This window comes from Ranitomeya variabilis, chromosome 6 (assembly GCF_051348905.1).
Source record: "Ranitomeya variabilis isolate aRanVar5 chromosome 6, aRanVar5.hap1, whole genome shotgun sequence".
NCBI classification, from domain to species: Eukaryota; Metazoa; Chordata; class Amphibia; order Anura; family Dendrobatidae; genus Ranitomeya; species Ranitomeya variabilis.
In genome coordinates, this window is record NC_135237.1 from 470,412,364 (window position 1) to 470,440,017 (window position 27,654).

The 27,654-nt window shown below is 43.5% G+C and overlaps 1 protein-coding gene across 1 annotated transcript in view; it reads left to right on the forward strand.

Annotated features, from left to right (window-relative positions):
• The window catches only part of SGK3 (serum/glucocorticoid regulated kinase family member 3), a 95,125-nt gene that overhangs the window by 18,496 nt on the left and 48,975 nt on the right, over window positions 1-27,654 (forward strand). Inside the window, exons 2-3 of the mRNA XM_077270599.1 lie at window positions 22,245-22,416; window positions 24,790-24,873. Of these exons, the coding sequence (XP_077126714.1) occupies window positions 22,339-22,416; window positions 24,790-24,873 (162 nt within the window). The 5' untranslated portion in view covers window positions 22,245-22,338. The remainder of the gene's footprint in view (window positions 1-22,244; window positions 22,417-24,789; window positions 24,874-27,654) is intronic.

Consider the following 27,654-nt stretch of genomic DNA (forward strand, 5'->3'; position numbering starts at 1 on the left):
TCCCCCCGCCCCGCCGCATTGAACTATACTGGTGTCTGCCGGTACAGTTCAAAGCAATGATGGAGGAGAGAACGTCACCTGACGCTCCCTCTCGCATCATTCCCTGCTCTGACACTGCGGGTGCGCAATGACGTCAACGCACACTCACTGTGCCAGGCAGTGCAGCCGCTGAGACAGGAGCAGGGAGGACAGGTGAGGAACGTGTTCTTTGTTTTTTTTTACTATGACAGTGAGTACTGGACTGTGGGGCCATTCTTGGGGGGTGGGGGGGGGTGGAGATGCGGGCTGAGCTATATACTACATGGCTATGCTGCGTGGGCTGTGTGGTATGCTACCCATTTTGCACTTTTACAAATGTTCTACGTTAATACTTTCTAATGTTTACTTTAAAAAGTTTTCCATTAAAAAATTGTCATATTCAATGTATGCAGTTTTTTCATTGCAGCAAGTTCAGCTAACAATAAGGCTATGTGCACACGTTGTGGATTTGTGTGCGGATTTTTCTGCACCTTTTTTGAAAAATCCGCAGGTAAAATGCACTGCGTTTTACCTGCGGATTTCCAGCGTTTTTTGTGCAGATTTCACCTGCGTTTTACCACCTGCAGATTCCTATTGAGGAGCAGTTGTACAATGCTGCGGAATCTGCACAAAGAATTAACATGCTGTGGAAAATACAACGCAGCGTTTCCGCCCGGTATTTTCCGCACCATGGGCACTGCGGATTTGGTTTTCCATAGGTTTACATGGTACTGTAAACCTGATGGAAAACTGCTGCGAATCCGCAGCGGTGGATCCGCAGGCAAATCCGCAACGTATGCACAATACCCTAAAATGCCTACTGGTAACTAAGGAAGAAGGAGTAGGTCTCAAAAATTGGCATATATAAGGGGTTGACTTATATAAAGCCCCTCTGCTGTATGGTATTGTAGAATTTACAATAGCTATCACTCATGTAAGAAGTGAAATCTGGCATTGTACTGTACCTATAGTTCTCTGCTGTATCTGGGCATCATGAATCGTGGTATGTTAAAGGGACCCACTGTGACTCTTTCGCCCGGGGCCCTCAAAAACCTGGAGTCGGCCCTGCCTCAGTGCATCAGTCCTGGTACAGTGACCGGAGTGGCATCGGATGTAAGTGGTAATTAAGGCCTATTTCTTTATTTTATAAGACTCCCTACCCTAAGGCAAATGTTAGAAATGTGAAGTGGTTCTCTATGATTTTACAAGAATTGTGCTATGCACAACCATGCGTGGTAATCTCACACTACAAAAGACATTACTCTTTAGAACACAGGTATGTGATTTTCTTTTTGTTATATTTTCATTTGTTTTCTACAAAAACTACTTTTCTGCTTTGCCGTATTGATAAAATAAAAAGCCCATATGGATTCGAATTACATTTATACCATATGTAAAGGTGAAATGGGTGGAAATACAAAGGCAGGGACTTTTCTAGATATGGGTCAGAAATTGGTGAATATAGGATCCTGCATTTTTTCATTTCTTTTTATCTTCTTATTCTCTCTCACCCAGCAGTCGGAGTCATATCAAAGTCTAATAGAGTCTCTTGAGCAAAATAGAGTGGGGCTTTCTTGTTTTTCAAAGGAAGCATATTGAATCTAGTTAAAAAATAAGACAAAATTATCTTCATATAATGCCCCAAAATTACCTCCACATAGTGCTATATACTAGAGTTGAGTGAATTTGTTTTGGATTTGGTTCCGAATACGATCAGATATTGTTCTTGCAATATTGGTCGAACACATCCAAATGTCATTAGAATCAATGGGAGTAGAAATAACCAAATCTGAATATGGCAAATTCAGATCCGGCGACCGAATCTGAACAAATTCGCTCAACTCTACTATATTCTACACCACATAACGCCTCATTCACATATCAGTGTGTCACAGTCTGAGTCTGGACCATGATGCTCACATTGGCCGCAGGTGTCCCATCCCAAACTTGACAGCCTCCTACTGGGTATGCCTAGGAGGAAGCTGTTGAGTTCGGGTCTAGAGAGCAGCAACCGGTCTGTGAATAATGGAAGATGACGCACTGATGCGTGAATACAGTGAAATACTCAGTGATCCTAATTCTGGATCTCTGTTTGTCTGTGTGGGTCTTAGATGTGTTACTAGGTGGTTTCATGGTGAAGAACGTCCTTCCTTCATTCTATGACTACCGGAAGCTTTCTGTATCTGGATGTAAAACTTTCTACTATAATATATTTTCAAGCAGCTCATAGTAGGTGGACATATTGGGCCTATTTTTTCAAAGCGTGCAGAAGAACTTTCCTTTCACCACGTTGCTCATACACACAGTAGGTGTCCGCATCTTTTAGGCATCAATTTCTCGTCGTTTGTTCTGTATGCCCACATCATTTGTGTATTGCATGGACATACTAGATCTTGTAAAGTGAAATCCACTCTTTAAAGCAGCTCCCTGCTTTAATAAAGGGTGCCAAGCTAGCAACCTTACTATTTTAACCCTTGGTGCCATAATTAGACATTAGAAAAGAAGTTGTCTAACCAGTCAGGTAACCATTTAACCTGTCGGTGACCCTTCTACTTTTACATATGTAAATAAGAAACTGAAACAGATTCTTATCCATCTCTGATTTTCTGAATCCAGATCTAAAGAGTAATTAGCTTTATACAGTGCAGGAGGAAAGCTTCAGCCTGTACTTTAACCAAGAAGAAAGCTGAAATTGGAGCATAGTGGAAGTAAAGACATTAGATTTACGTCTGTCCAAAGTTCATACTGTACAAAGGCAGTTCACATGTATAAACATAAACCCGAGGAAAGGTGTACAGCTCTGGAGAGCTTGTGTAGGGATCGGCTTCCAGAGACCATAGAGCATTACCCATTTTTCTCATACGGCCTCTTCACCTCCATGTGGGCGCCTAATATCTAGCTAATGGCCAACTAAATACGGATTTCCAAAGAAATGACATTGGCCATCCACCCATCCCTGTCACATGACAGTTTGACACTTGGGGTGCCGTCAGACGGCAGAAGATGGTCGCATAGAAATGCTCGGACTGGCCAGCGGCTCTCCTGACCCAAGTGGGGCAGCATGTATTTCTATGCAGCTATAACACTCGGGTCAGGAGAGGCAACGGCCAGTTCGAGCATTTCTATGCGATCGTTGCCCATGTTATACAGCCGTCTGATTGCTCCCTTATAGATATATTCTGGCACTCAGAGGCTCATTACAGATAAATGTGCCTAATGAACAAGACATTCCTAAGACGAGAAATTGATAATTTTGTCCTCTGCAGATATTGTTCTCAGGTTTACAACCGCTTTCAGGGAAATCTGTCGTTTCCTGAGCTCCCTACAATATTTCCTGTAAAGATTTGTATTTGTTTCAGTGGAATTTGACATCGGCTCGGAAACATGACTTTTGTAGTGTGCTGAAAACGCAATTTACCATTTCTGGAGTCAGAACAACGTGAAATGAAGCCAAATATTTCTCGCATGTAACAGAATGCCAAAAATGCATTCCACAATCGTTCCACGCTGGGTGAACGTGAAGGACTCGTGCTGTATTCCCAGATATGGTGTAATGCTTTCCCGTGTTCTCCATGATGATCTGACATTTTACGAGACTCTTTTTATGTGTATTTTATTGTATTTGCTTGCTGATCGCTGTAAAAAAGACATTTCAGCAGCTTGGTCTGCCTTCAACTATCGCACTGCCATTGTGTTACACTTGTATTGGAATATTAAGCATGTCATTTTCTAACCTAATTAGAAATTAGAGAGCCCTGTTATGTGTAGTACAAGCGATCGGATGATCACAGCATCTAGGCTCCCATGGTGACTATTAAAGCAAGTGTAAAAAGAAATAAAAGTTCAAGCACCCCCATTCTTCCCCATTTTTAAAATAAAACAATTAAAAATACACATATGTTATCGCAGCTTTCATAATTACCCGATCTATCTATATATACTATATATAGATTATATATATTATATAGAAAGAATTTATCCGATTGATAAGTGGTGTAACAAGAAAAATAAATCAAAATTGCAAAAAAAAATTATTTTTCTTTTGGTCGCCGCAACATTGCATTAAAATGCAATAACGAGCGATCAAAAGATAGTATACACACCAAAATGGTATCAATAAAAACATCAGCTGGGCATGCAGAAAATAAGCCCTCACTCAGACCCAGATCCTGAAAAATGGAGACTCTATGGTCTTTGAAAATGGCGTGGGTTTTTTTTGTGTTTTTCTTATATACAAACTTTTGGAATTTTTTTTTCACCACTTAAATAGAAAAGAACCTAGACATGTTTGGTATCTACGAACTCATGATGACTCGGGAAATCCCAATGGCAAGTCAGTTTAGCGTTTAGTGAACATGGTAAAATAAATACAATTGTGGAAAAAGTAAAAAATAGTGGAGCGCACTTACCCACGTAGAATTGTCACAATTTTATTCGGACATATAACAATGGGGATTCCTACGAGCTGGGGATATATGGGGGAATGTTATTACGGCTGTAATAAGAAGGGTTTGAGAGACCAGAGTCTAACGAACTGCAGCGGTGCGGAGGTGCTTTTTTTTCTTTGTGTTGGTTTCAAATACAATTGTGGAATTGTATTTTTTGGGGGGGAGGGGAATTTTTTTTTTTCCAGTACACTACGTGGTAAAATCCGTGATGTCATTCAAAAGTACATCTCGTCCTGCAAAAAACTAAGCCAACAATTGGCCATATTGACAAACAAACCAAAAAGTTATGGCTCTGGGAAGAAGGGGAGCAAAAAACTGAAAAATCCCATGGTCATGAAGGGGTTAAAACATTACCCCAATTTCAACCGTTACTTTACATTTTTGACACGTAAGCACATTCAAGCACATTTTTTATATTCTGATGCTCAATAACAAATAAAGGAACACTGTTCTTTATATATTATTTATTACTGTTACTTGGAGACTTTCTCAGTTACATAATTACTTTTTTTCTTAATGTGCAGCATGTGCTCCCTCTGTTACAAAATGTACATGTGACTTGTGATTTTAATATCTTTGTAGTAAAAAAAAAATGGTCTGATCGGTATGAGACACTGGTCATAACATTCAATGTATAATATTCCTTTATTTTTATGGAAATTAAAATACCCTTTTGTTTTCAGTGTGACAGCTATGTTATGCTTTGTTGCCTAAACGGCATCGGACATCATTCAAAGACAGGCATTAATTTATTGGAAAACAAAGGTCCTCTTTAAAACAAATTGTGATGCATCGTTGCCAAGAATTCGCAAATTATTCAACATTAATCTGAGAACAGAGACATGCTTGTGGATTTAGTAGAGTCAGCCAATGTGATTTACTTTTGGAAAAGGAAATGTTATATTTTAACATTTTTTTTTTCTCTTTTTTTGTGTTGAATAATTTTTTTTTTAAACAGTGGGCAATTAAGATACATTTTTTATTTAAACCTATGAAGTCTCCTAACTACAGTAGGCTGCCATATTTTTTTTTTTTTTTTTGCACCAAATCTTTGGTATAGAGCACTTGTGTCAAACTGTGGCCCGCAGGGTGAGTATATTTGGCCCGTGACACCCTTCTCCCACCTGGCATCACATTTTCATCAGCATCCTTGATGACCGCAATGATGTAGGAGGGCACGCCAGCAGACTCTCCCTCTCTCATCATTGCCCCCCTGCATCTGACATCTCAGCGCAGCAGGCGCAATGATGTTATTACAACGCGCCCACTGTGGAAAGATGTGAACGGGATCTGAAGGGACCAGAGCAGCATGGGAATGGGCAGAGGTAAGTATTTTATTTTTTGATTTGGGGCCATTATACTGCATGGAGTACTATGGGGGCCATTATACTGCATGGAGTATTATGGGGGGCCATTATACTGCATGGAGTATTATGGGGGGCATTATACTGCGTGGAGTATTATGGGGGGGCCATTATACTGCGTGGAGTATTATGGGGGGGCCATTATACTGCGTGGAGTATTATGGGGGGGCCATTATACTGCGTGGAGTATTATGGTGGGGCCATTATACTGCATGGAGTATTATGGGGGATCCGTTATACTGCATGGAGTACTATGGGGGGTCCGTTATACTGCATGGAGTACTATGGGGGTCCGTTATACTGCATGGAGCACTACGAGGGGGTCCGTTATACTGCATGGAGCACTATGGGGTATATTATATTGCATGTAAGACAATGCAGAGCCCTGTTCATTCTCCATACAGTATATGTGGGGCCCATTATACTGTATGGAGCACTTTTTCTGTTGCCCTTTTACACTGTGTGGAGGTCTGTGTGGGGATTACATTTATTTTTTCTTATTATTCTCTTATTGAATACTGCATGTGCCACAAATAATTTTTAAAACTGCTATGATTATATGCTATTGGCCATGAGTAACATGATTTGCAAAAGTGGTGTCGGTTTCGGCTTGTTGCAAATCTCTTCCTCCCTGTGCAGTAAACCAGGTGAATGCAACCCGGCTTCCTCCAGGGAGGCATGATTGCCCAGTGAGGCCGGTGTGACACAGGACTCAGCTGACCATTACCGCCAGCTCTGCAAATTTCATAGCTGGCTCTGTCCAACATTATCACTGCCACCCTGGGTATGTGCTGTGTGTCGATTGAATCTGGGATATGTACTCTTGCGCTTACTGCAGATTGTCAGGGAGGGAGAGATTGGTAAAATGCCAAGGGTGACGCCATTCTTGTAAAACGTGGTACTCACGCCCCACAGGAGTGTCATAACAAGATAAGTAGGATGAAGAGGCTGGTGAACACATTGCCCCCCCCCCTCCTGCAACTAGTCGCTCTTTACCCTCTTAACGACTGCCGATTATCTTTTTAATGGAGGCCATTAAGGGGCCTTATTCCACAGCTCCCCTTTTTAACACCACAGAGGCATAACAGCATAGTCGCCCCGCGCCTGAAATTTTCATGCGTGTCAGCTGTACATGACAGCTGACACCCTGTGGTGTCGACCCCAGCCGGTTTTAGGGCTGCTTAACCCCTTAAATACTGCTTTTAAATGCAACAGCGGCATTCAGTTTCTTACAAGAGGGTTACAAGACCCCCTTTGCAACCATCGGACCTCCCCAATTAGAATCACGGGTGCTGATGATTACCATGGCACCCTGATGTCAAGTACTGACCTCAGGGTATGGTGGCCTGTGAGCCTGTAATACCCAGCTTATAGCTGGATCTGTCAGTGAGATGCTGACAGTCTCATGCACTGCAGTACAAATGTATGAGAAAAAAATGACATGATTAAGGCTGTGTGCACACGTTGCAGATTTGGGTGCAGAATTTTCTGCACAAAATCTGCATCTCCTGGCAGAATCCGCAGCTGCGTTTTTGATGCGTTTTTTTCACGGATTTTCTGCAGTTTTTACCACTGCGGATTTCTATTAATGGAGGGGTGCAGAAACGCACAAAAGAAGTGACATGCACTTCTTTGAAATCTGCAGCGTTTCTGCGCGGATTTTTCTGCACCATGTGCACAGCTTTTTTTTTTTCCACATTGATTTACATTGTGCTGTACATCACAGTGCAGATCTGCAGCATTTCTGCAGCAGAAAAAAAACGCTGCAGATCTGCACTAAATCTGCATCGTGTGCACATAGCCTAAGGGAGCTTAGTCTCCAGAAACGTGTTGAGATTCTTACCCATATGGTTTGTGCTGAAGTTTGTATCCTCCATGTTTAAGTTTGTGAATAAAGAAAACTTTTTTTCACAGATTCGGTGAAGCTGGACATTTTCTTCTTTTGACCCCAAAATGTTACCAATAAAAACACCAAATTTATCCCGCGCAATGTCAGCCCCTACTCAGATCTGTCGTCTGTGACTGAAACTATAGAGTGTTCCCACGTTACTGGTAGAACAGACTCTGGAAAAGCGAAAAGGCTCCCACCTCCTCAAATACAATCTTGTGAATTGTGTTCTACCAAATCCAAATGCTCCCCTCCTTCTGAACCCCTCTATGCCTAAACTGCAGTAAGGCTACTTTCACACATCAGGTTTTCAGTGTCAGGCTAAATCCGGCTAATTTTAAAAAAAACGGATCAGGCGAATGTTGCCGCCGGATCTGTTTTTTTCCCCATAGACTTGTATTAGTGCCGGATTGCACCGGATGACATTGCGTTTCATCCGGTTTTCGCTGGATTCGGCAAATCTGCCGCTTCCGGTTTCTTGAGAAAACGTCCATTGCAACGTTTTTGTGTCCGGCGAAAAAGTCTGAAGCGCCTATGGGAGCCGGAATGTGCCGGATCCAGAAAAAGGCGGATCCGGCGGCCGGATCCGGTTTATTAAACTGAGCATGCTCCAAAATTTTTTTTTTATCCAATACTCTAGATAGGCTAGCTGGATCTGTCAAAAAAACGGATCTGTCGCATCAATTTTTTCAAAATCTGCGCCAGATCCAGTTTTTCCAACACTTGCCGGATTTAGCCTGACACTGAAAACCTGATGTGTGAAAGTAGCCTAAGCTGCAATATATGGGGGCTCTACACTTTATGGGGGGTACAATGTATAGGCACCAAACTGGCATGTTTGCATTTCTCCAAAAAAAAAAAAGCCTGGTGTGGATGTTACAAAATAGTCAATGCAGCTGTAGATGAATTCATTAATAGGTACAATTTCTACCATGATGTCACTTGTGGGGTTTGGGGGCTAAAAGTACATTTTTGTGGGAAAATGTTTTTTTATTTGTTATTTTACTGCTCTACAGTATAAACTTCTGTGAAGCACCTGGGGGTTCAAGGTGCTCAATACATATCTAGATAAGCTCACTGAGGGGTATAGTTTCCAAAATGGTGTCCAATTTCGATTCCATCCTTTTTTGCTCACAAAAAGTCAGTGCTACTTAGTAGTGTTCTACCACATATGGGGCATCGGCGTACTCGGGTTCCCTTTTAAGTTGTTTTAATAATGAAGGCTACTTTCTACATTTTTGAGTATTCGACATTGTGGTTTTTGTAATCGTTATTGTTTTTTGGAGTTTTTTTTTTCTTATGCATGTCAGAAATATTTGTTCAACTGTTAGTGTTGTGTGCAACTGTTTGCTTTACAAAAGGTGCAAAAAAAAGGTAAAGGACAAAAATACAAAGCATTTTCTATTTTGTGCAAAATTTAACTAATTTGCGCAACTTTTAAGTATTTGCTTAAAACTGCAGCAAATACCACAAGACAAAGTGATTTTAAAAAAAGCACACTTAAATGGGGTCCTGTGTGTTTGGCCACATTTACGGTACATAATTGTTCACTAGACATTCCTTGGTTTAGTAGTTGTTCAACCATCAACCTGTTTGTGTTTATTGTGCATGACCTTTATAAAAGCCATGACCTAATGTCATGACCTGCAATAGCCATCAGTAATGTATGGACATTAAAATACCTGTCGCTGAGTAAAGTGGCTGAAGGTGGTAGCCATGGTCGAGCTGCTGCTCTATAACACCCTGGCACTTTACAGGAAAATCGTGTCCCTGTCCCAATGTGCTATTATGTTGGGTGTATCACGCTTACTTGTAGGCATCAGGCCTCCGCGATGTCCAGGACTCCTCCTTCGGGAGCCGCCGCACATAACTTGGGGGACACGCAGTTTATTTTTTAAAAAAAAGAGTTTATTGGACAGCTCAATTTCATTGGATTATAACACGCTGTACCGTCGCGACACGCCTTATTTCTTGTTAACTTAACACAGTACGTTTTCAACCTTGCTATCCGTTCCTCCAAGACTATCCCTACATTTAGGGTATGTGCACACGTATTTTTGAGGGCTGCGGATTTTTCCGCAGCGGATTTAATAAATCCGCATGTAAAAGGCGCTGTGTTTTACCTGCGGAATTTGTGCGGATTTCACCTGCGGTTTTACACCTGCGGATTCTTATTATGGAGCAGGTGTAAACCGCTGCGGAATCCGCATAAAGAATTGACATGCTGCGGAATGTAAACCGCAGCGTTTCTGCACATTTTTTCCGCAGCATGGGCACTGCGGATTGCGTTTTCCATAGGTTTACACTGTACTGTAAACGCATGGAAAGCTGCTGCGGACCCGTAGCTGCAGATCCGCTGCGGATCCGCAGCAAAATCCGCAGCAAAATCCGCAACGTGTGCACATAGCCTTACTGTTTACTTCAGCCCCAGGGATTTCCCGTTCAGTTCTGCAGTACATGCTGCATCCGCTACCTTCCCTCCACGCAGTTCACGTCCATCTTCCTCTGTTTGCCAAACGACAAGGCCCTCTTTGTAGTACCTGTATCGAGCCTTGCGCTACGAACGTTGCAGGAATGGCCGCAAGGGATCCCAATAAGGCTTCCCACTGCCCTGAACGATAGGTTCTTGCTGTCACCAGCAGCCCACTGCACCTGATCTTGACCTTAGTTACTGTGCTTCCCTATCTGACTCCTATCAGGAATCAGTCGCTTTTTCCTGGGTCTTGCCCCTCCCACCGTGGGCTAGTCCCAAACTCTAACTATGTCTGTCCCTACACCTGACAGATCTCCTTAAATGTTACTACAAATTACTTGTGCATTGCACATTATCATAACGTATGCATCTAAAACTGCAATACAGAGTACATCCTTCACATGACTAAATATATGTACAAAAATGCATGACACCATTTACAAAACACGATTGTTGTCTTCCGAGGCAGGAACGCGACAGCACAATCCACTACAGCTGTCTTCTGCCATTTTCACCAGTGCTCCGATACTCTCCTGCTTTCAGGTGACTGCAGTTGAGACCAGACGTCTCGCACAGCATTTTTTGTCTATCAGAAGTCATTTTGTCAATGTAAATCTGTAAGGCTCATAATGAAGCTCTCATGGCTGCGATAAGAGAGGAACTATCAGTCCAATGTGCGATCCAGAAAGTCAGAACTATGTTTGTAATAACTGCTCTCTTGACTCAAACTATGTGCTCTTTGGTAGTGATTGTTACACGCAATATTGAAAGAAAATCAAAGCACTCCAAAATGGCAGGTAAGACCTGGAGGATTCTTTTGCCGGTCTTGATGAGGGAGCGTGTAGTAACTGATGCTTCTGATTCATTGAGAGTGGTCCGGTCTCTGCTGTAGTAAGGTTTGTTTAGCAAACACCGAAACTCATCTTGAATTTGATGAGCAACGATTGCCACGCATGTCCCTTGGTGGCTCAGTGGTGGGTTACCACTGTTGCCTTGCAGCGCTGGGGTCTCTGGTTCAAATCCCATCAAGGACAATATCTAGAGGAAGTTTGTATGTTCTCCTTATGTTTGCATGGGGGTTTCCTCTAAGTTCTCTGGTTCCTCCCACACTCCAAAGGCATAGTGATGGGTAATCTAAATTGTGAGACCCATTGGGGACAGTGTATGTAAAGTGATGCAGAATATGATGGTGCTATAAAAACAAAGCTTAATAAATAAACCATTTTGTCAGAGCTGGCGTAATAGCGTAAAATGGTGTAAAAATACAAAAATCTGCATTTTTTTTGCGCAAGCTTGCCTAGGCAGGCGCCCGTACTGTAGTTGCCGATACCAGAGATCGGGTTCGCTAACGCGGGTAGGGGTGACTGAGGTTACTGACTAGTTAGAACCGGAGACATACGGACTGTACGCACAGCTTGAATACAGATTATACAGTTATGCTCAAAAGTTTACATACCCCGGCAGCAGTTTTGCTTTATTGGCCTTTTTTTTTTTTTTTTTTTTTTTTCTTTTAGAGAAGATGAATGATGACACGAAAACTTTTTCTCCACTCATGGTTAGTGGTTGGATGAAGCCATTTATTGTCAAACAACTGTGTTTTCTCTTTTTAAATCATAATGACAACCCAAAACATCCAAATGACCCTGATCAAAAGTTCACATATCCTCGTGATTTTGGACTGATAACATGCACAGAAGTTGACACAAATGGGTTTGAATGACTACTAAAGGTAAAGGTACCTTCACACGAAACGACTTTGTAACGATATCGCTAGCGATCCGTGACGTTGCAGCGTCCTCGCTAGCGATATCGTTTAGTGTGACAGGCAGCAGCGATCAGGATCCTGCTGTGATGTCGCTGGTCGCTGAATAAAGTCCAGAACTTTATTTGGTCGTCTGATCGCTGTGTATCGTTGTGTTTGAAAGCAAAAGCAACTATACCAGCGATGTTTTACACTGGTAACCAGGGTAAACATCGGGTTACCAAGCGCAGGGCCGCGCTTAGTAACCCGATGTTTACCCTGGTTACCAGCGTAAAAGTAAAAAAAACAAACAGTACATACTCACCTGCGCGTCCCCCAGCGTCTGCTTCCTGACACTGAGCGCCGGCCCTAAAGTGAAAGTGAAAGCACAGCGGTGACGTCACCGCTGTGCTGTTAGGGCCGGAGCTCAGTCAGTGTCAGGAAGCAGACGCCGGGGGACGCGCAGGTGAATATGTACTGTTTGGTTTTTTTACTTTTACGCTGGTAACCAGGGTAAACATCGGGTTACTAAGCGCGGCCCTGCGCTTAGCAACCCGATGTTTACCCTGGTTACCCGGGGACCTCGGCATCGTTGGTCGCTGGAGAGCGGTCTGTGTGACAGCTCCCCAGCGATCAAACAGCGACGCTGCAGCGATCGGCATCGTTGTCGCTATCGCTGCAGCGTCGCTTCGTGTGAAGGTACCTTAACTTCCTCACCTGTGACCTGTTTGCTTTTAATCAGTGTGTGTGTGCGTGCATAAAAGCTGAACAAGTTTCTGGGATCCAGACAGACTCTTGCATCTTTCATCCAGCCACTGACGTTTCTGGATTGTGAGTCGTGGGGAAGCAAAAGAATTGTCAACTGATCAATGGGAAAATGTAGTTGAATTGCATAATACAGTAAAGGGATACAAAAATATATCCAAGGAATTGATAATGTTAGTCGGCAGCGTTACAACTGTGATTAACAAATGGAAAACCAGGGGCTCTGTGAAAACAAAACCACAGTCAGGTAGACCAACAAAAATGTCGTCCACAACTGCCAGGAAAATTGTTCGGGATGCAAAAAAAAAAAAAAAAACACAAATAGCATCAGCTGAAATACAGGACTCTGAAAACTAGCGGCGTGGCTGTTTCAAAATGCATAGTAAGGAGGCACTTAAAGAAAAATGGTCTGCATGGTCGAGTCGCCAGAAGAAAGCCATTTCTGAGCAAATGCCACAAAGTGTCTTGCCTACAATACGCAAAACGGCACACAGGCAAGACTCAAAACTTTTGGAACAAGGTAATTTGGTGTGACGAGACTAAAATTGAACTTTTTGACCACAACCATAAACGTTACATTTGGAGAGAGATCAACAAGGCCTATTATGAAAGGAACGCCATTCCTACTGTAAAGCATGGAGGCGGATTGCTGATATTTTGGTGATTTTTGAGCTACGAAGTCACTGGAAACTTGGTCATTGTTGAAGGCAAGATGAATGCAGCACGTTATCAGCAAATACTGGAGGCAAATTTGCACTAGTCAGCCCTGAAGCATGACAACGATCCAAAACACAAGGCCAAGTCGACCTGTCATTGGCTAGCCTACAGCAGAACAAAGTGAAGGTTCTGGAGTGGCCATCTCAATCTCCTGACATTATTATCATTGAGCCACTCTGGGGAGATCTCAAGCACGCAGTTCATGCTAGACAACCCAGGAATTTACAGGAACTGGAGGCTTTTTGCAAAGAGTGAGCAGCTTTACCATTTGAGAAAATTAAAGAGCCTCATCCACAACTACCACAAAATACATCAAGCTGTCATTGATGTTAGAGGGAGCAATACATTGTATTAAGAAATGGGGTATGTAAACTTTTGATCAGGATCATTTGGATGTTTTGGGTTGTCATTATGATTTAAAGACATACTGATGGGGAATTTAGAATGTGAGTCCCATTGGGGACAGCGATGATAATGTCAGTAAAGCGCTACGAAATATGTTAGCGCTGTATAAAAATAAAAAGATTATTATAGATTATTATTATTATTTAAAAAGAGAAAACACAGTAGTTTGACAATAAATGGCTTCACCCATAAGTGGAGAAAAAGTTTTGGTGTTATCGTTCATATTCTCTGAAAAAGGCCAAGAAAGCAAAAATTCGGTCAGGGTATGTAAACTTTTGTAGGCCCTTGTTCAGACCTGTAGATATCAGGAACCGTTTTGGAGCTGGCCACACTAGAACCAGGAACAACGAACACTGGACTGGCCGCATCGGGACCATGGTTCAGATATAGTTACTGCAGATGCTGTTTCAGGATTAGGATACCGCCACAGCGGTGACAAAAAAAATCTGGCAAACTATATACTGGACTAATGGGACACAGGATACAGGAATAACTTTACCATAAACTATGGAAACACAGGAATAGTAATAGACTAGGGAAGGGGACCTGGCAACATACAGTTGCACACTACAAACCACCTTACACAAACTATAGGGGTTGCCCAGACACCTCCCAGTTGGGGAGGGTGCCTTTTATACAAAATGCCTCCCAGCTATTAGCTGTAAGACACCTTGGATGTGCACACATTAACTAAATGCCTCCCAGCTTTTTACCATATGTGTGCTGCCCATGAACAAGGGTGCACGCGCACTAGGCACATGAACACTGTGTGGCATGCACAAGGGAAGAGGAGGGAGTTCTTGAGGAAGTTGCTGTGTCCGGGGTGGTGAGTAAACCGGCATCCCTGCATGGTGGGAGGAGAGGGAACCATGCGAGGCATCGGCAGACACTATAGCAGTTTCATGCAATACAAGTGTGTAACTGGGGACTAAACTGACAGTGCAAGTGATTGTTGTACTAATCTTGGTGATGTATTTATCTTCTGATGGTGGTTCTGGTGCTGTATTTCTGTACTGATGATTGTTCTTGTTATGTAGTCGTACACTGACTGTTGTTCTGGTGACGTATTCCTGTACTGATGGTGATCTGGTGATGTATTGACCGTAGTTCAGGTGTTGCAATCATGTGCTGACGGTAGATTTGGTAATGTACTGATGGTGGTTTTGGTGATGTATTTATGTGCTGATAATGGTTCTTGGTAATGAAGTTGAGTACTGATGGTCGTTCTAGTGAATTATCAATATAGATGTTAACGTTTCTCCTTATGGAGAGTGACAGACCAGCTGGCTTGTCAAGGTAAGGAGGCTTATTCGCCGTGCAATGCTCCTCTGGGAAATTAAATATGCAAATTGCACGACTCGTTAAAGGGTTGATTGTGACTTGTAGGATCGCTACTTCCAACAGGTGGCGCTATAGAGTTAAGTCCTCTTTTTCTCAGAAGAGGCAATTTGCAATATAGATGTTATCTTTAACTTATTAGACATGATACTCTGTAGAACATACAGTACAGACCAAAAGTTTGGACACACCTTCTCATTTAAAGATTTTTCTGTATTTTCATGACTATGAAAATTGTACATTCACACTGAAGGCATCAAAACTATGAATTAACATATGTGGAATTATATAAAGTGTGAAACAACTGAAATTCTGTCTTATATTATAGGTTCTTCAAAGTAGCCACCTTTTGCTTTGATGACTGCTGACTGCTTTGCACACTCTTGGCATTCTCTTGATGAGCTTCAAGAGGTAGTCATCGGGAATGGTCTTCCAACAATCTTGAAGGAGTTCCCAGAGATGCTTAGCACTTGTTGGCCCTTTTGCCTTCACTCTGCGGTCCAGCTCACCCCAAACCATCTCGATTGGGTTCAGGTCTGGTGACTGTGGAGGCCAGGCCATCTGGCATAGCACCCCATCACTCTCCTTTCTGGTCAAATAGCACTTACACAGTCTGGAGGTGTTAGGAGTCATTGTTCTGTTGAAAAATAAATGATGGTCCAACTAAACGCAAACTGGATGGAATAGCATGCCGCTGCAAGATGCTGTGGTAGCCATGCTGGTTCAGTATACCTTCAATTTTGAATAAATCCCCAGTGTCACCAGCAAAGCACCCCCACACCATCACAACTCCTCCTCCATGCTTCACGTGGGGGAACCAGGCATGTAGAGTTCATCCGTTCACCTTTTCTCCGTCGCACAAAGACACGGTGGTTGGAACCAAAGATCTCAAATTTGGGCTCATCAGACCAAAGCACAGATTTTCACTGGTCTAATGTCCATTCCTTGTGTTCTTTAGCCCAAACAAGTCTCTTCTGCTTGTTGCCTGTCCTTAGCAGTGGTGTCCTAGCAGCTATTTTCCCATGAAGGCTTGCTGCACAAAGTCTCCTCTTAACAGTTGTTGTAGAGATGTGTCTGCTGCTAGAACTCTGTGTGGCATTGACCTGGTCTCTAATCTGAGCTGCTGTTAACCTGCTATTTCTGAGGCTGGTGACTCTGATAAACTTATCTTCAGAAGCAGAGGTGACTCTTGGTCTTCCTTTCCTGGGGCGGTCCTCATGTGAGCCAGTTTTTTTGTAGCGCTTGATGGTTTTTGCCACTGCACTTGGGGACACTTTCAAAGTTTACCCAATTTTTCAGACTGACTGACCTTCATTTCTTAAAGTAATCATGGCCACTCGTTTTTCTTTACTTAGCTGCTTTTTTCTTGCCATAATACAAATTCTAACAGTCTATTCAGTAGGACTATCAGCTGTGTATCCACCAGACTTCTGCACAACACAACTGATGGTCCCAACCCCATTTATAAGGCAAAAAATGCCACTTATTAAACTTGACAGGGCACACATGTGAAGTGAAAAACATTCCCGGTGACTACCTCTTAAAGCTCATCAATAGAATGCCAAGAGTGTGCAAAGCAGTCATCAAAGCAAAAGGTGGCTACTTTGAAGAACCTAGAATATAAGACATAATTTCAGTTGTTTCACACTTTTTTGTTAAGTATATAATTCCACATGTGTTCAAATTTTTGGTCTGTACTGCATATATATTTATTATAAAAAAAAAAAACCTGAATATAGGAGAATACGGAGTAAATAGGTGAAAAAAAAATTTGATTGTATAAATTATAAGTAATAAGTAGAAAAAGTGGATAAAGTCCATCAAAGACAGATAAGAAAACAGTGTCAGCTTACAGACTCTAAATAGGCACATAATTGTTCATAATACATACATTTGTACTCAGGTTAAGTATGCCCTATACACAAACAATGGTTCTAATGGTGAGTGTAGCCAAGTGACATTACATTCAAAGTGAAGATGAGGACGACTGAAGCTGGCACTGGGCATAGCTGCAGCCTTTGGGTGCATTTATATTGATTATCCTATGAACATTCATTTCCTGATTATCAGACAGCATAAACAGACTCACTTAAAACTATTTTTTCTCGGCAGCACATGTCAACAGGACATGTGCTGCCGAGAACAATGGTATTCTATGCGGACAGAACAATAGTGTTAAAGGGTATTCCTCTATCAACAAATATGTAGTAGATGTAGTAATAATCGCAAAAAAACCCAATTAGAAATGTATAGTTCATCTGATTTGCTATTTATTATTATTATTATTCCTACTACATATTTTGATAGGATCTGGATGGGAATACCCCTTTAACGTATATTCTTTTATTCTGTGCCCATCAAAGTGCAGTTGGCCTTTCTTGGCAGGCAGTCGTTTCATGGCTTCCATCAGCTATTGTTAAGCACCCTTTGATTTGGCACAGTACCACCTGATCAATGTCACCGCTCCGCGTCAAACATACATTAAGTCCAATGATTGAAAACAAACTAAAACTAAATGCTACAAAGCAAACGTAGTGTTAAGTAACAGAATGCAGACTTGGTTCTGCTTGGGTAAATCCCATGTCATGCCTCTTCTTTCCTTTTTGTACTTTCGCATCCACAAAGAGACCATTCACCGCTAATGGGGAAGAGCTGTAAAAGTAGCATTCTGTGTACCTTCCAGTTGGATGGTTATTAATGGTTATTCACATGTAAGCTATAAATATCTTGGTCAACTACTGTAGAGGAAGACCTTGCAGACCAATGGTTTATTGTCTTCTGCAAAGTCCAGCAAAACCTCCATATAAGTTTCAGGACACCGTGTACAGTGTAGATTTATTGCAGAATGAGTTACCGCAGAAATATACGCTGATGACCGATGGATCGTTCTGTGCCCATAGGATGTCATTACATTCGCAGCACATGTTGTTTACACACGTGCTTCCAAAAATTGATTATTTTTAAGTTTAAAACACTCCATCAGGAGAAATGATTTTTGTTAGATCGTCCGACGATCGGCAGCCTGTTTACACTGCACAATAGTCGGGAAACGAGTGTTCCTAGGAATGCTCATCTACTACAGTATATAATTGTCTAAGGGTCACTTCCGTCTTTCTGTCTGTCCTTCTGTCTGTCACGGATATTCATTGGTCGCCGCCTCTGTCTGTCATGGAATCCAAGTCGCTGATTGGTCTCGCTAGCTGCCTGTCATGGCTGCCGCGACCAATCAGCGACGGCCACAGACCGATTAGTCCCTCCCTTCTCCCCTGCAGTCAGTGCCCGGCGCCCGCTCCATACTCCCCGCAGTCACCGCTCACACAGGGTTAATGCCAGCGGTAACGGACTGCGTTATGCAGCGGGTAACTCACTCCGTTACCGCCGCTATTAACCCTGTGTGACCAAGTTTTTACTATTGATGCTGCCTATGCAGCGTCAATAGTAAAAAGATCTAATGTTAAAAATAATTTAAAAAAAAGAAAAAATCATTATATACTCACCTTCCGCCGCCTTTCCCGCTCCTCGCCACGCTCCGGTGACCGCTCCATGCAAGCGGCAAGTTCCTATGCTAAGGATGGTATGCGACAAGGACCGCGACGTCATCACAGGTCCTGCGCGCCTGCGCGAGAAGGACCTGCCATGACGTCACGGTCATGTGACCGCGACGTCATCACACCCTGGGACCGGAAGCTGCTGCGTGCACCGCGCACAGGCGACAGAACTACAAGGGGCCCTCGGATCGGAAGGCGAGTATGTTTTTTTTATTTCTTAACCTGTGACATACGTGGCTGGGCAATATACTACGTGGCTGGGCAATATACTACGTCACTGGGCAATATACTACGTGGCTGGGCAATATACGTGGCTGGGCAATATACTACGTGGCTGGGCAATATACTACGTCACTGGGCAATATACTACGTGGCTGGGCAATATACTACGTGGCTGGGCAATATACTACGTGGCTGGGCAATATACTACGTGGCTGGGCAATATACTACGTGGACATGCATATTCTAGAATACCCGATGCGTTAGAATCGGGCCACCATCTAGTTCCTGATATTCGGCCAGAGGAAATGCACCCTTACACCTCATAGAAATGTACAACTAAATTGACAACAGAATTTTACCATTCTCCTTGCTAGATGGGTGTCTCTACAGAGTCCGTCACAATCTGCATTGATGGTACAGTGTACAGGGACAACCCCAACTGATAACTTTTTCACTTATCTTATTAGCTTTTAGTAGGGTAAACAAAAGAATAGCATAACCAAGAGATCATCCAGAGTTTCAGAGTAAATAATTATTTTTTTTCTTACGAACGCAGATTTGTCAGGAGAGCTGATACGTTCTCTTTTAAAACAAATGTGTATATGACTAATACGTGCGGATCTACTCATGTATTGTTATGCATGGCATAAGTATAGATACAAAGGTGACAGCTGTTAAAGTGCTTTTGAGTTGCGAAAAGTGATAAATGCTGTGTTATAGTTATTGATAGCGATGGATAGAACCCCGCTGGCCAAAAGAGCCTCTGATGGGTGAGAGCGAGAGTCAGGACCCCACTGATAAGGGCTTACAAACTACAAGGTAGACAGGACCCCACTGATCATAATAGTTTGCATGTAAGTATACCTGAAATACTACATAGAATTTGCAAAACTGCAGTCTTCAGTCTTTACCTGTTTAATGTAATAGTTGCCATAGATTTAGGTGTGCGGAGGGGGAGAAATACATGGTCTAAGACCATCTGGGTTTTTGTTTTTTGTTCTTTCTTTACAAACTTGCGAGTACCTGTAATGACATGCCATTTCAAGAAACCCCCATAGGCTAGTATCGGCAGCATGAACATGTGTTTGCAAAGTGTATTAATTCCATCATGGATCGCCTGCCTTGGGCTATTTAACTGCATATAAAATGAAGAATGAACAGGACTTTTCCATGAATCTGCTGTCGTTATCTTTGTCAGCTGTGTGCTGGTTTCATTTATACTCTACTTTTCATTCATTCAGCCAGCCGCCGCTATGAGATTTAATTCAATTGTTCTTACTCATCATTTGACATTTAATCACGAGAACATTCTCTACGTAATGATGGAGACCGCCTTCTTGCCTGAGCTGCTGCTCTTGTGTTACAGAAGTGCGGAGATCTGCTTGATGGCTTTTATTATATGAAGATGACTTTTGAGAATTGATCTCTATAGAAGAGGATGTGTTTGCCTATTTGGTAAGAGGGATTTCACCAAATAAGGCACAGATTTTTCAACTGAACAGGTTGTAGCATAACTTTTCAAGGAATTTCTTAAATTAGAGAAAGCAAAAAACTTCATCTCTGCAGGAATTCCAACAAAGTTGCTCTGTACCCAATTCCTAACCATCAGCCCATCTATACAGTTGAGATATGACTACCGTTCGGCTCATTTATAGCCAATTGTAAGTTTGATGGTCTGGATTGTGACAGTCATCCTCATAAGTAACTGTCCCCTCAAAACTGGTCCATCCATTCCTCCATGAGCTACTGTCTCCCACTGTCTTCCCCGACCATTCACCTGGTGGGGATTGCATCTGTTACCATACTTTTCAAATTACTTATGTACCTTCTTACATTTTCATGGCCATTACGCTACTGCCTTTCGTGGTCCCTCGGCTCGGGGACCTTGTGCGATCCCTAATCCAAGTTCCATTTTAAGTTCTTTTCTAATGCTATATCATCCCTTTTAAAAGGACTTAACTTTACCTACAACTACATAAATTTTAAATTCCAGGTTGCTAAAAGCGAGGACACGGTGATAATCTTTGTATGCTTCACTCCAGTACTTGGTTGAAGGAGTAATACTTTTTTCCTTACCATTCCACACTACTTGGGTTGGAATATAACCCTTGTAGTTTTTTTCAGCACAGGTGGCCACTGCTCACTGTGTGTACCTGGGCACGATGACTTTCTCACCATAGCTGTGAACAGGCCTTCTGCTCTGCTGTACCTCGGACTTATTATACATGATAACTACCACACTGTTCCTCACAGGGGGAATATTAGCATAAGATGGACTTACAAAAAAACAAACATAGTTGGGCAAAAGTGGGAGCTCCCCAATGGGTCTAAAACAAAAACAATGGGGGAGAACACAAATATTGTCAAGGTGGAATGGCACATGTAATTCTAATGACAGATTTGTAGATGGGAAAAAGTAGGTACAAAAAGAAGGAAAAATATAAAGGAAGGATTGATTATTCTCCCCTTGTCTTTTGGCTCAAAAACATTCATCTAAAACTGCCTGCGAAATCTGGGTAACGCAAGGCTTACCATGGTGTATTGAGAGTCAGTGTGAATAAAGACTTCAGTATTTTTTTTTAATACAAATAGTCCGTTTTTCCGATTGTTTCTACCCCATTGTAATCCTTGTAGTATAATATGTGGCATCGCAGCTCATTTACTAACATTACATTAAGGTTATTATATTTGCTCCCGGCCATAACCAACTCTCTTGCGTTTGGGAGCTGTTAGCCAGTGCAAAGTGCACATTGACCCATACGTCCTTATGTATATATTACTAATAAGCGCTGGTCAACAACAGATTTATTTACTAGGTGCACTTTTAAATGTCATTCTTCACTTCGGCTACATTGGCGGAATTGCAGCCATTACATCTGCTTTAGGGATTTCAACCATTTTTACTTACATTGACAAATAGATTAATCTATCTATTGATTTGCGGTAATCATTTAGCAAAAATGGCAATATAAAGTGTAGCCATATTGCTTTTTAGCTCACTACTAAAAACTGGGCTAAGATTTGCACATTCTTTGAGCGTCACAGTTGTTCCTAAGAAGAGCAATTTGTTGGTTTGTAAAAACTAATTTATTTTTATTTTTTTAACATTTATAACTAATGTTCACACGATTTCAAAGCAATCTATAGCTTTCTAGCATTACACTTATTTGTCACATGGTTCAAAGACCTGCGAGAGCTCTAAAATGACAAAACAAAGGGTTAAATGCGGAGCAACCAAACAGAGGGTTAAAGTAGTCCTTGAGGTCTTTGCAGATAAGGAACCATTGTGTATTTTTTTTTTTTTCTGTCTTCTACAGTTCTCCAGATGGACAGATTAGCACCTTAAATGCTGGAGTCTTCTTCTCAAGAATCTATAAAAAGCTAAGCTTTGGTACAAGGCTCTTGTGAACAATGGATCAGAACATAAACTGTCCTAGTGTACGTATTCCCAGCCATGACGAGCATCGAGAAAAGAAAAAAAGATTCACAGTGAGTACAGATTTCTTGCGATTGATAAAATCCATGTTGTGTGGTATTTAGGGTTACCCAAAATAATGTAATTTATTTTAACCAAAACATGTTCTAGTATCGTACAGTTCTATGTTATTGCCGTTTTACACCTTTTGGACTTTTCTTCTACATGGAGGTTTTGGATGAAACGCAGGGCAAAAATTGCTTTGTGTCGTTGTTGCAATGAAGAAAAAGCGATCGCATTGTGCTGCAACGTAGCATCGGCGCAGAGAGGTGTTTGGTTACACAATTTGTGTCGCAGCCAAACTCCGCCTGTAGCCCCAGCCAATGTATATCTTATCCTCAATATGTCCTGCCTGGGACCTTCTACAATTCTTTATTTAATCCAGGAGCAATATGAAAATGCTGCCATAGTCCCTTGCATATTCTTGTAAAAGTGGGGTTTAAAAATGAGTACATATAAAAAGATTTATTGCAGAAAATGTGTGGACATTTCTGCAATAAATACACCACGTGTGAACATACCCCAAGGTAGGATAAAGAAATATGGCTCTGGACATAAATACATAAATCTTCAATTTTGGTCTTCCTAAAGTGGAAGTATCACAAGAGAGTGCCGTAATTCTAGGCTCTTACATTTCAGGTCACCTGAAGTGACCCCATCCACTGCAGGCAGGACATCAGCATCCCCCTCTACTCTTAGTATAAAGCTAAAGTTGGTGTTCTGTGTGTTAGTTTCCTCCATCCTCCTCCTACATAATGGAGGTGTCCTGTAATTTGGTGATACATTGGCTTTCCATCATGGTATTGTTGCTTGGATCGATGTTTAATCCTTGATTTTAATCCGTCTTGCAGGCACAGAGGGTAATTGTCTTAGATGTTTAAAATCTATCATTGTAAATTATTCCAACCTGGTGTTCGAAAGGGTTGTGTCTCAATCCTATCTTAACACTCTTCTCCATTTACACCTTTGGCCTGGGACAGCTCATAGAATCTCATGGCTTTCAGTATCACCTCTATGCTGATGACACACAGATCTACATCTCTGGACCAGATATCACCTCCCTACTAACCAGAATCCCTCAATGTCTATCCGCTATTTCATCCATCTTCTCTGCTAGATTTCTGAAACTTAACATGGACAAAACAGAATTCATCATCTTTCCCCCATCTCACGCGACCCCCCCCAATGAACCTATCCATTACAGTAAATGGCTGCCCACTCTCCCCAGTCCCACAAGCTCGCTGCCTCGGGGTAATCCTTGATGCTGATCTCTCCTTCAAACCACATATCCAAGCCCTTTCCACTTCCTGCCGACTTCAACTCAAAAATATTTCACGAATCCGTACATTCCTCAACCAAGAATCTGCAAAAACCCTAGTCCATGCCCTCATAATCTCTCGCCTTGACTACTGCAACCTCCTGCTCTGTGGCCTCCCCTCTAACACTCTCGCACCCCTCCAATCTATTCTAAACTCTGCTGCCCAACTAATCCACCTGTCCCCCTGCTATTCCCCGGCCTCTCCCCTCTGTCAATCCCTTCACTGGCTCCCCATTGCCCAGAGACTCCAGTACAAAACCCTAACCATGACGTACAAAGCCATCCACAACCTGTCTCCTCCTTACATCTGAGACCTCGTCTCCCGGTACTTTCCTACACGCAACCTCCTATCCTCACAGGATCTCCTTCTCTACTCCCCTCTTATCTCCTCTTCCCACAATCGTATACAAGATTTCTCTCGCGTATCACCCCTACTCTGGAACCCTCTACCACAACATATCAGACTCTCGCCTACCATCGAAACCTTCAAAAAGAGCCTGAAGACCCACCTCTTCCGACAAGCCTACAACCTGCAGTAACCACCGATCGACCAAAACGCTGCAAGACCAGCTCTATCCTTGCCTACTGTATTCTCACCCATCCCTTGTAGATTGTGAGCCTTCGCGGGCAGGGTCCTCTCTCCTCCTGTACCAGTTATGACTTGTATTGTTTAAGATTATTGTACTTGTTTTTATTATGTATACCCCTCCCCACATGTAAAGCGCCATGGAATAAATGGCACTATAACAATAAATAATAACAACACCTACTGGCAGGATGCTGATGGTAGTTGTCCCACCCATAGAGTGGAGGGCAATGCACATGTAGGATCACCTCTCCATGAGATCCACTGGTGGGACCCCCAGTGACCAGCTGCGGCTAGGTGATAAGACACAATTGTGGCGCAACCAATGTGAACAATGGTTATGACAGGCAGGGTTGTTTTTGAATAGTTTATTACCATTTGTGTTTTATTCTGTTATTACCCATGTGGCCAGTAAATGCCTGTGAATTAGTAAATCCCTGATCTGTTTTTCTTCAGAACTTAACAATTGTTTTCCTTTGACAGGTTTATAAAGTTTTAGTTTCTGTAGGAAGAAATGAGTGGTTTGTCTTTAGACGATATGCAGAGTTTGATAAACTGTATAACACGGTAAGTGTGATAGATTTACTGTCTGCTTTGGTTAGAAGTACAGCATCCTTAAAGGGTGGGCCGAAATCCAAATGAATTCTTATCCTAAATCCCTATCTATTTGGTGCCATAATCAAAACTGTTTTCTAATGTACTTAAATTAAAAAATCCATATACTTTCCCAATTACACTGTCTAACTGCTTTTCTTTTTTTTTTTTTTTTTTTTTATTCACTTCCTTTTTGATCGCGCTATGTTTGAGAATCCCAGTGCATGCTGGGGGGCTGAGGCTGCAGTTACTGCCCCCTCCCTGAAATGAGGCGTCATCAGTGACTCTTGTTTCAGGGGCTGGGCTAGTCTCCAGAGTTCTGTGCAATGTGCACAGTCCAGCATGCGCTTAAGGTACCTTCACACTAAACGACTTTGCAGCGATAACGACAATGATCCGTGACGTTGCAGCGTCCTGGATAGCGATATCGTTGTGTTTGACACGCAGCAGCGATCTGGATCCTGCTGTGATATCGCTGGTCGTTGCTGAAAGTTCAGAACTTTATTTGGTCGTCAGATCGGCGTGTATCGTTGTGTTTGACAGCAAAAGCAACGATGCCAGCAATGTTCTACAATGGTAACCAGGGTAAATATCGGGTTACTAAGTGCAGGGCCGCGCTTAGTAACCCAATATTTACCCTGGTTACAATTGTAAAAGTAAAAAAATAAACAGTACATGCTCACCTTCTGATGTCTGTCATGTCCCCCGGCGTCCGCGCTGCTGCTCAGAGCTTCCTGCACTGAATGTGTCAGTGCCGGCCGGAAAGCAAAGCACAGCGGTGACGTCACCGCTCTGCTGTTAGGGCCGGCGCTCACACAGTGCAGGGAAGCGGACGCCGGGGGACGCGAATGTGAGTATGTAGTGTTTGTTTTTTTACATTTACACTGGTAACCAGGGTAAACATCGGGTTACTAAGCGCGGCCCTGCGCTTAGCAACCCGATGTTTACCCTGGTTACCCGGGGACTTCAGCATCGTTGGTCGCTGGAGAGCTGTTTGTGTGACAGCCCTCCAGCGACCACACAGCGACGTTGCAGCGATCGGCATCGTTGTCGATATCGCTGCAGCGTCGCTTAGTGTGAAGGTACCTTTAGTTGTCGGGACAGATCAGCAGTAATGAGTTGGCAACAGAGCGCACTGTCAGACTACCCCACATCCAGAGACCGGTGACATCACTTGCTAGGGTGGATAGCTGGAAGTACCACCACACAGTTAATAATAATAATAATAATAATAATAATAATAAAAAAAAATAATAATAAAACAAATTTGTGCCCCTTAATCCAAAAGAACAATGGGTTACTTCACCATTCATAAAGTGATAACATATCCTAATGATATGTTCTCACATTATAAGATGCCCCTTTAATTCTAATGGCTGATATGTAGGGCAGGTCAATTGTTAGCATTGTTGCTTTGCAGCACCCTCCTGGGTTCAAATCCCACTGAGGACAACATTTGGAAGAAGTTTGTACATTCTTCCCTTGTTTGCCTGTATTTTATTCTGGTTCTCTGATTTCCTCCCACACTCCAAAGACATACTGATAGAAGCTCACAATCTAAACTCCCTATTGGAGACAGCGATGATCATGTCTGCGGAATATGATGGCGCTACATAAGACACGCATCTAATATATAATTGCCTAGAATACTACTTCCTGCAATTTGTGCCAACTTCCGTGGCTTTGTCCGGAGCTAATGTCCGGAGCTAATGTCCGGAGCTAATGTCCGGAGCTAATGTCCGGAGCTAATGTCCGGAGCTAATGTCCGGAGATAAGTGACGTCACCAGTGTCCTACACCCAGGCAGAGCACAGGGGCCCCAGGCAGCATATGGGGCCCCAGGCAGAGCACAGTGGCCCCAGGCAGAGCACAGGGGCCCCAGGCAGCATATGGGGCCCCAGGCAGAGCACAGTGGCCCCAGGCAGAGCACAGTGGCCCCAGGCAGAGCACAGGGGCCCCAGGCAGAACATGGGGCCCCAGGCAGAGCACAGGGGCCCCAGGCAGCATATGGGCCCCAAGCAGAGCACAGGGGCCCCAGGCAGAGCACAGGGGCCCCAGGCAGCATATGGGGCCCCAGGCAGAGCACAGGGGCCCCAGGCAGCATATGGGGCCCCAGGCAGAGCACAGTGGCCCCAGGCAGAGCACACACCAAATCGGAGGCCGAGGGGCCCCGCCAACCAAATCGGAGGCCGAGGGGCCCCGCCAACCAAATCGAAGGCCGAGCGGCCCCGCCCACCAAAGCGGAGGCCGAGGGGCCCCGCCCACCAAATCGGAGGCCGAGGGGCCCCGCCCACCAAAGCGGAGGCCGAGGGGCCCCGCCCACCAAATCGGAGGCCGAGGGGCCCTGCCCACCAAATCGGAGGCCGAGGGGCCCCGCCCACCAAATCGGAGGCCGAGGGGCCCCGCCCACCAAATCGGAGGCCGAGGGGCCCCGCCCACCAAATCGGAGGCCGAGGGGCCCCGCCCACCAAATCGGAGGCCGAGGGGCCCCGCCCACCAAATCGGAGGCCGAGGGGCCCCGCCCACCAAATCGGAGGCCGAGGGGCCCCGCCCACCCTCGGCCTCCGATTTGGTGGGCGGGGCACATCGGCCTCCAATGTGGTGGGCGGGGCCCCTCGGCCTTCGATTTGGTGGGCGGGGCTCCTTGGCCTCCAATTTGGTTGGCGGGGCCCCTCGGCCTCCGATTTGGTTGGCGGGGCCTTTCGGCCTCCGATTTGGTTGGCGGGGCCCCTCGGCCTCCGATTTGGTTGGCGGG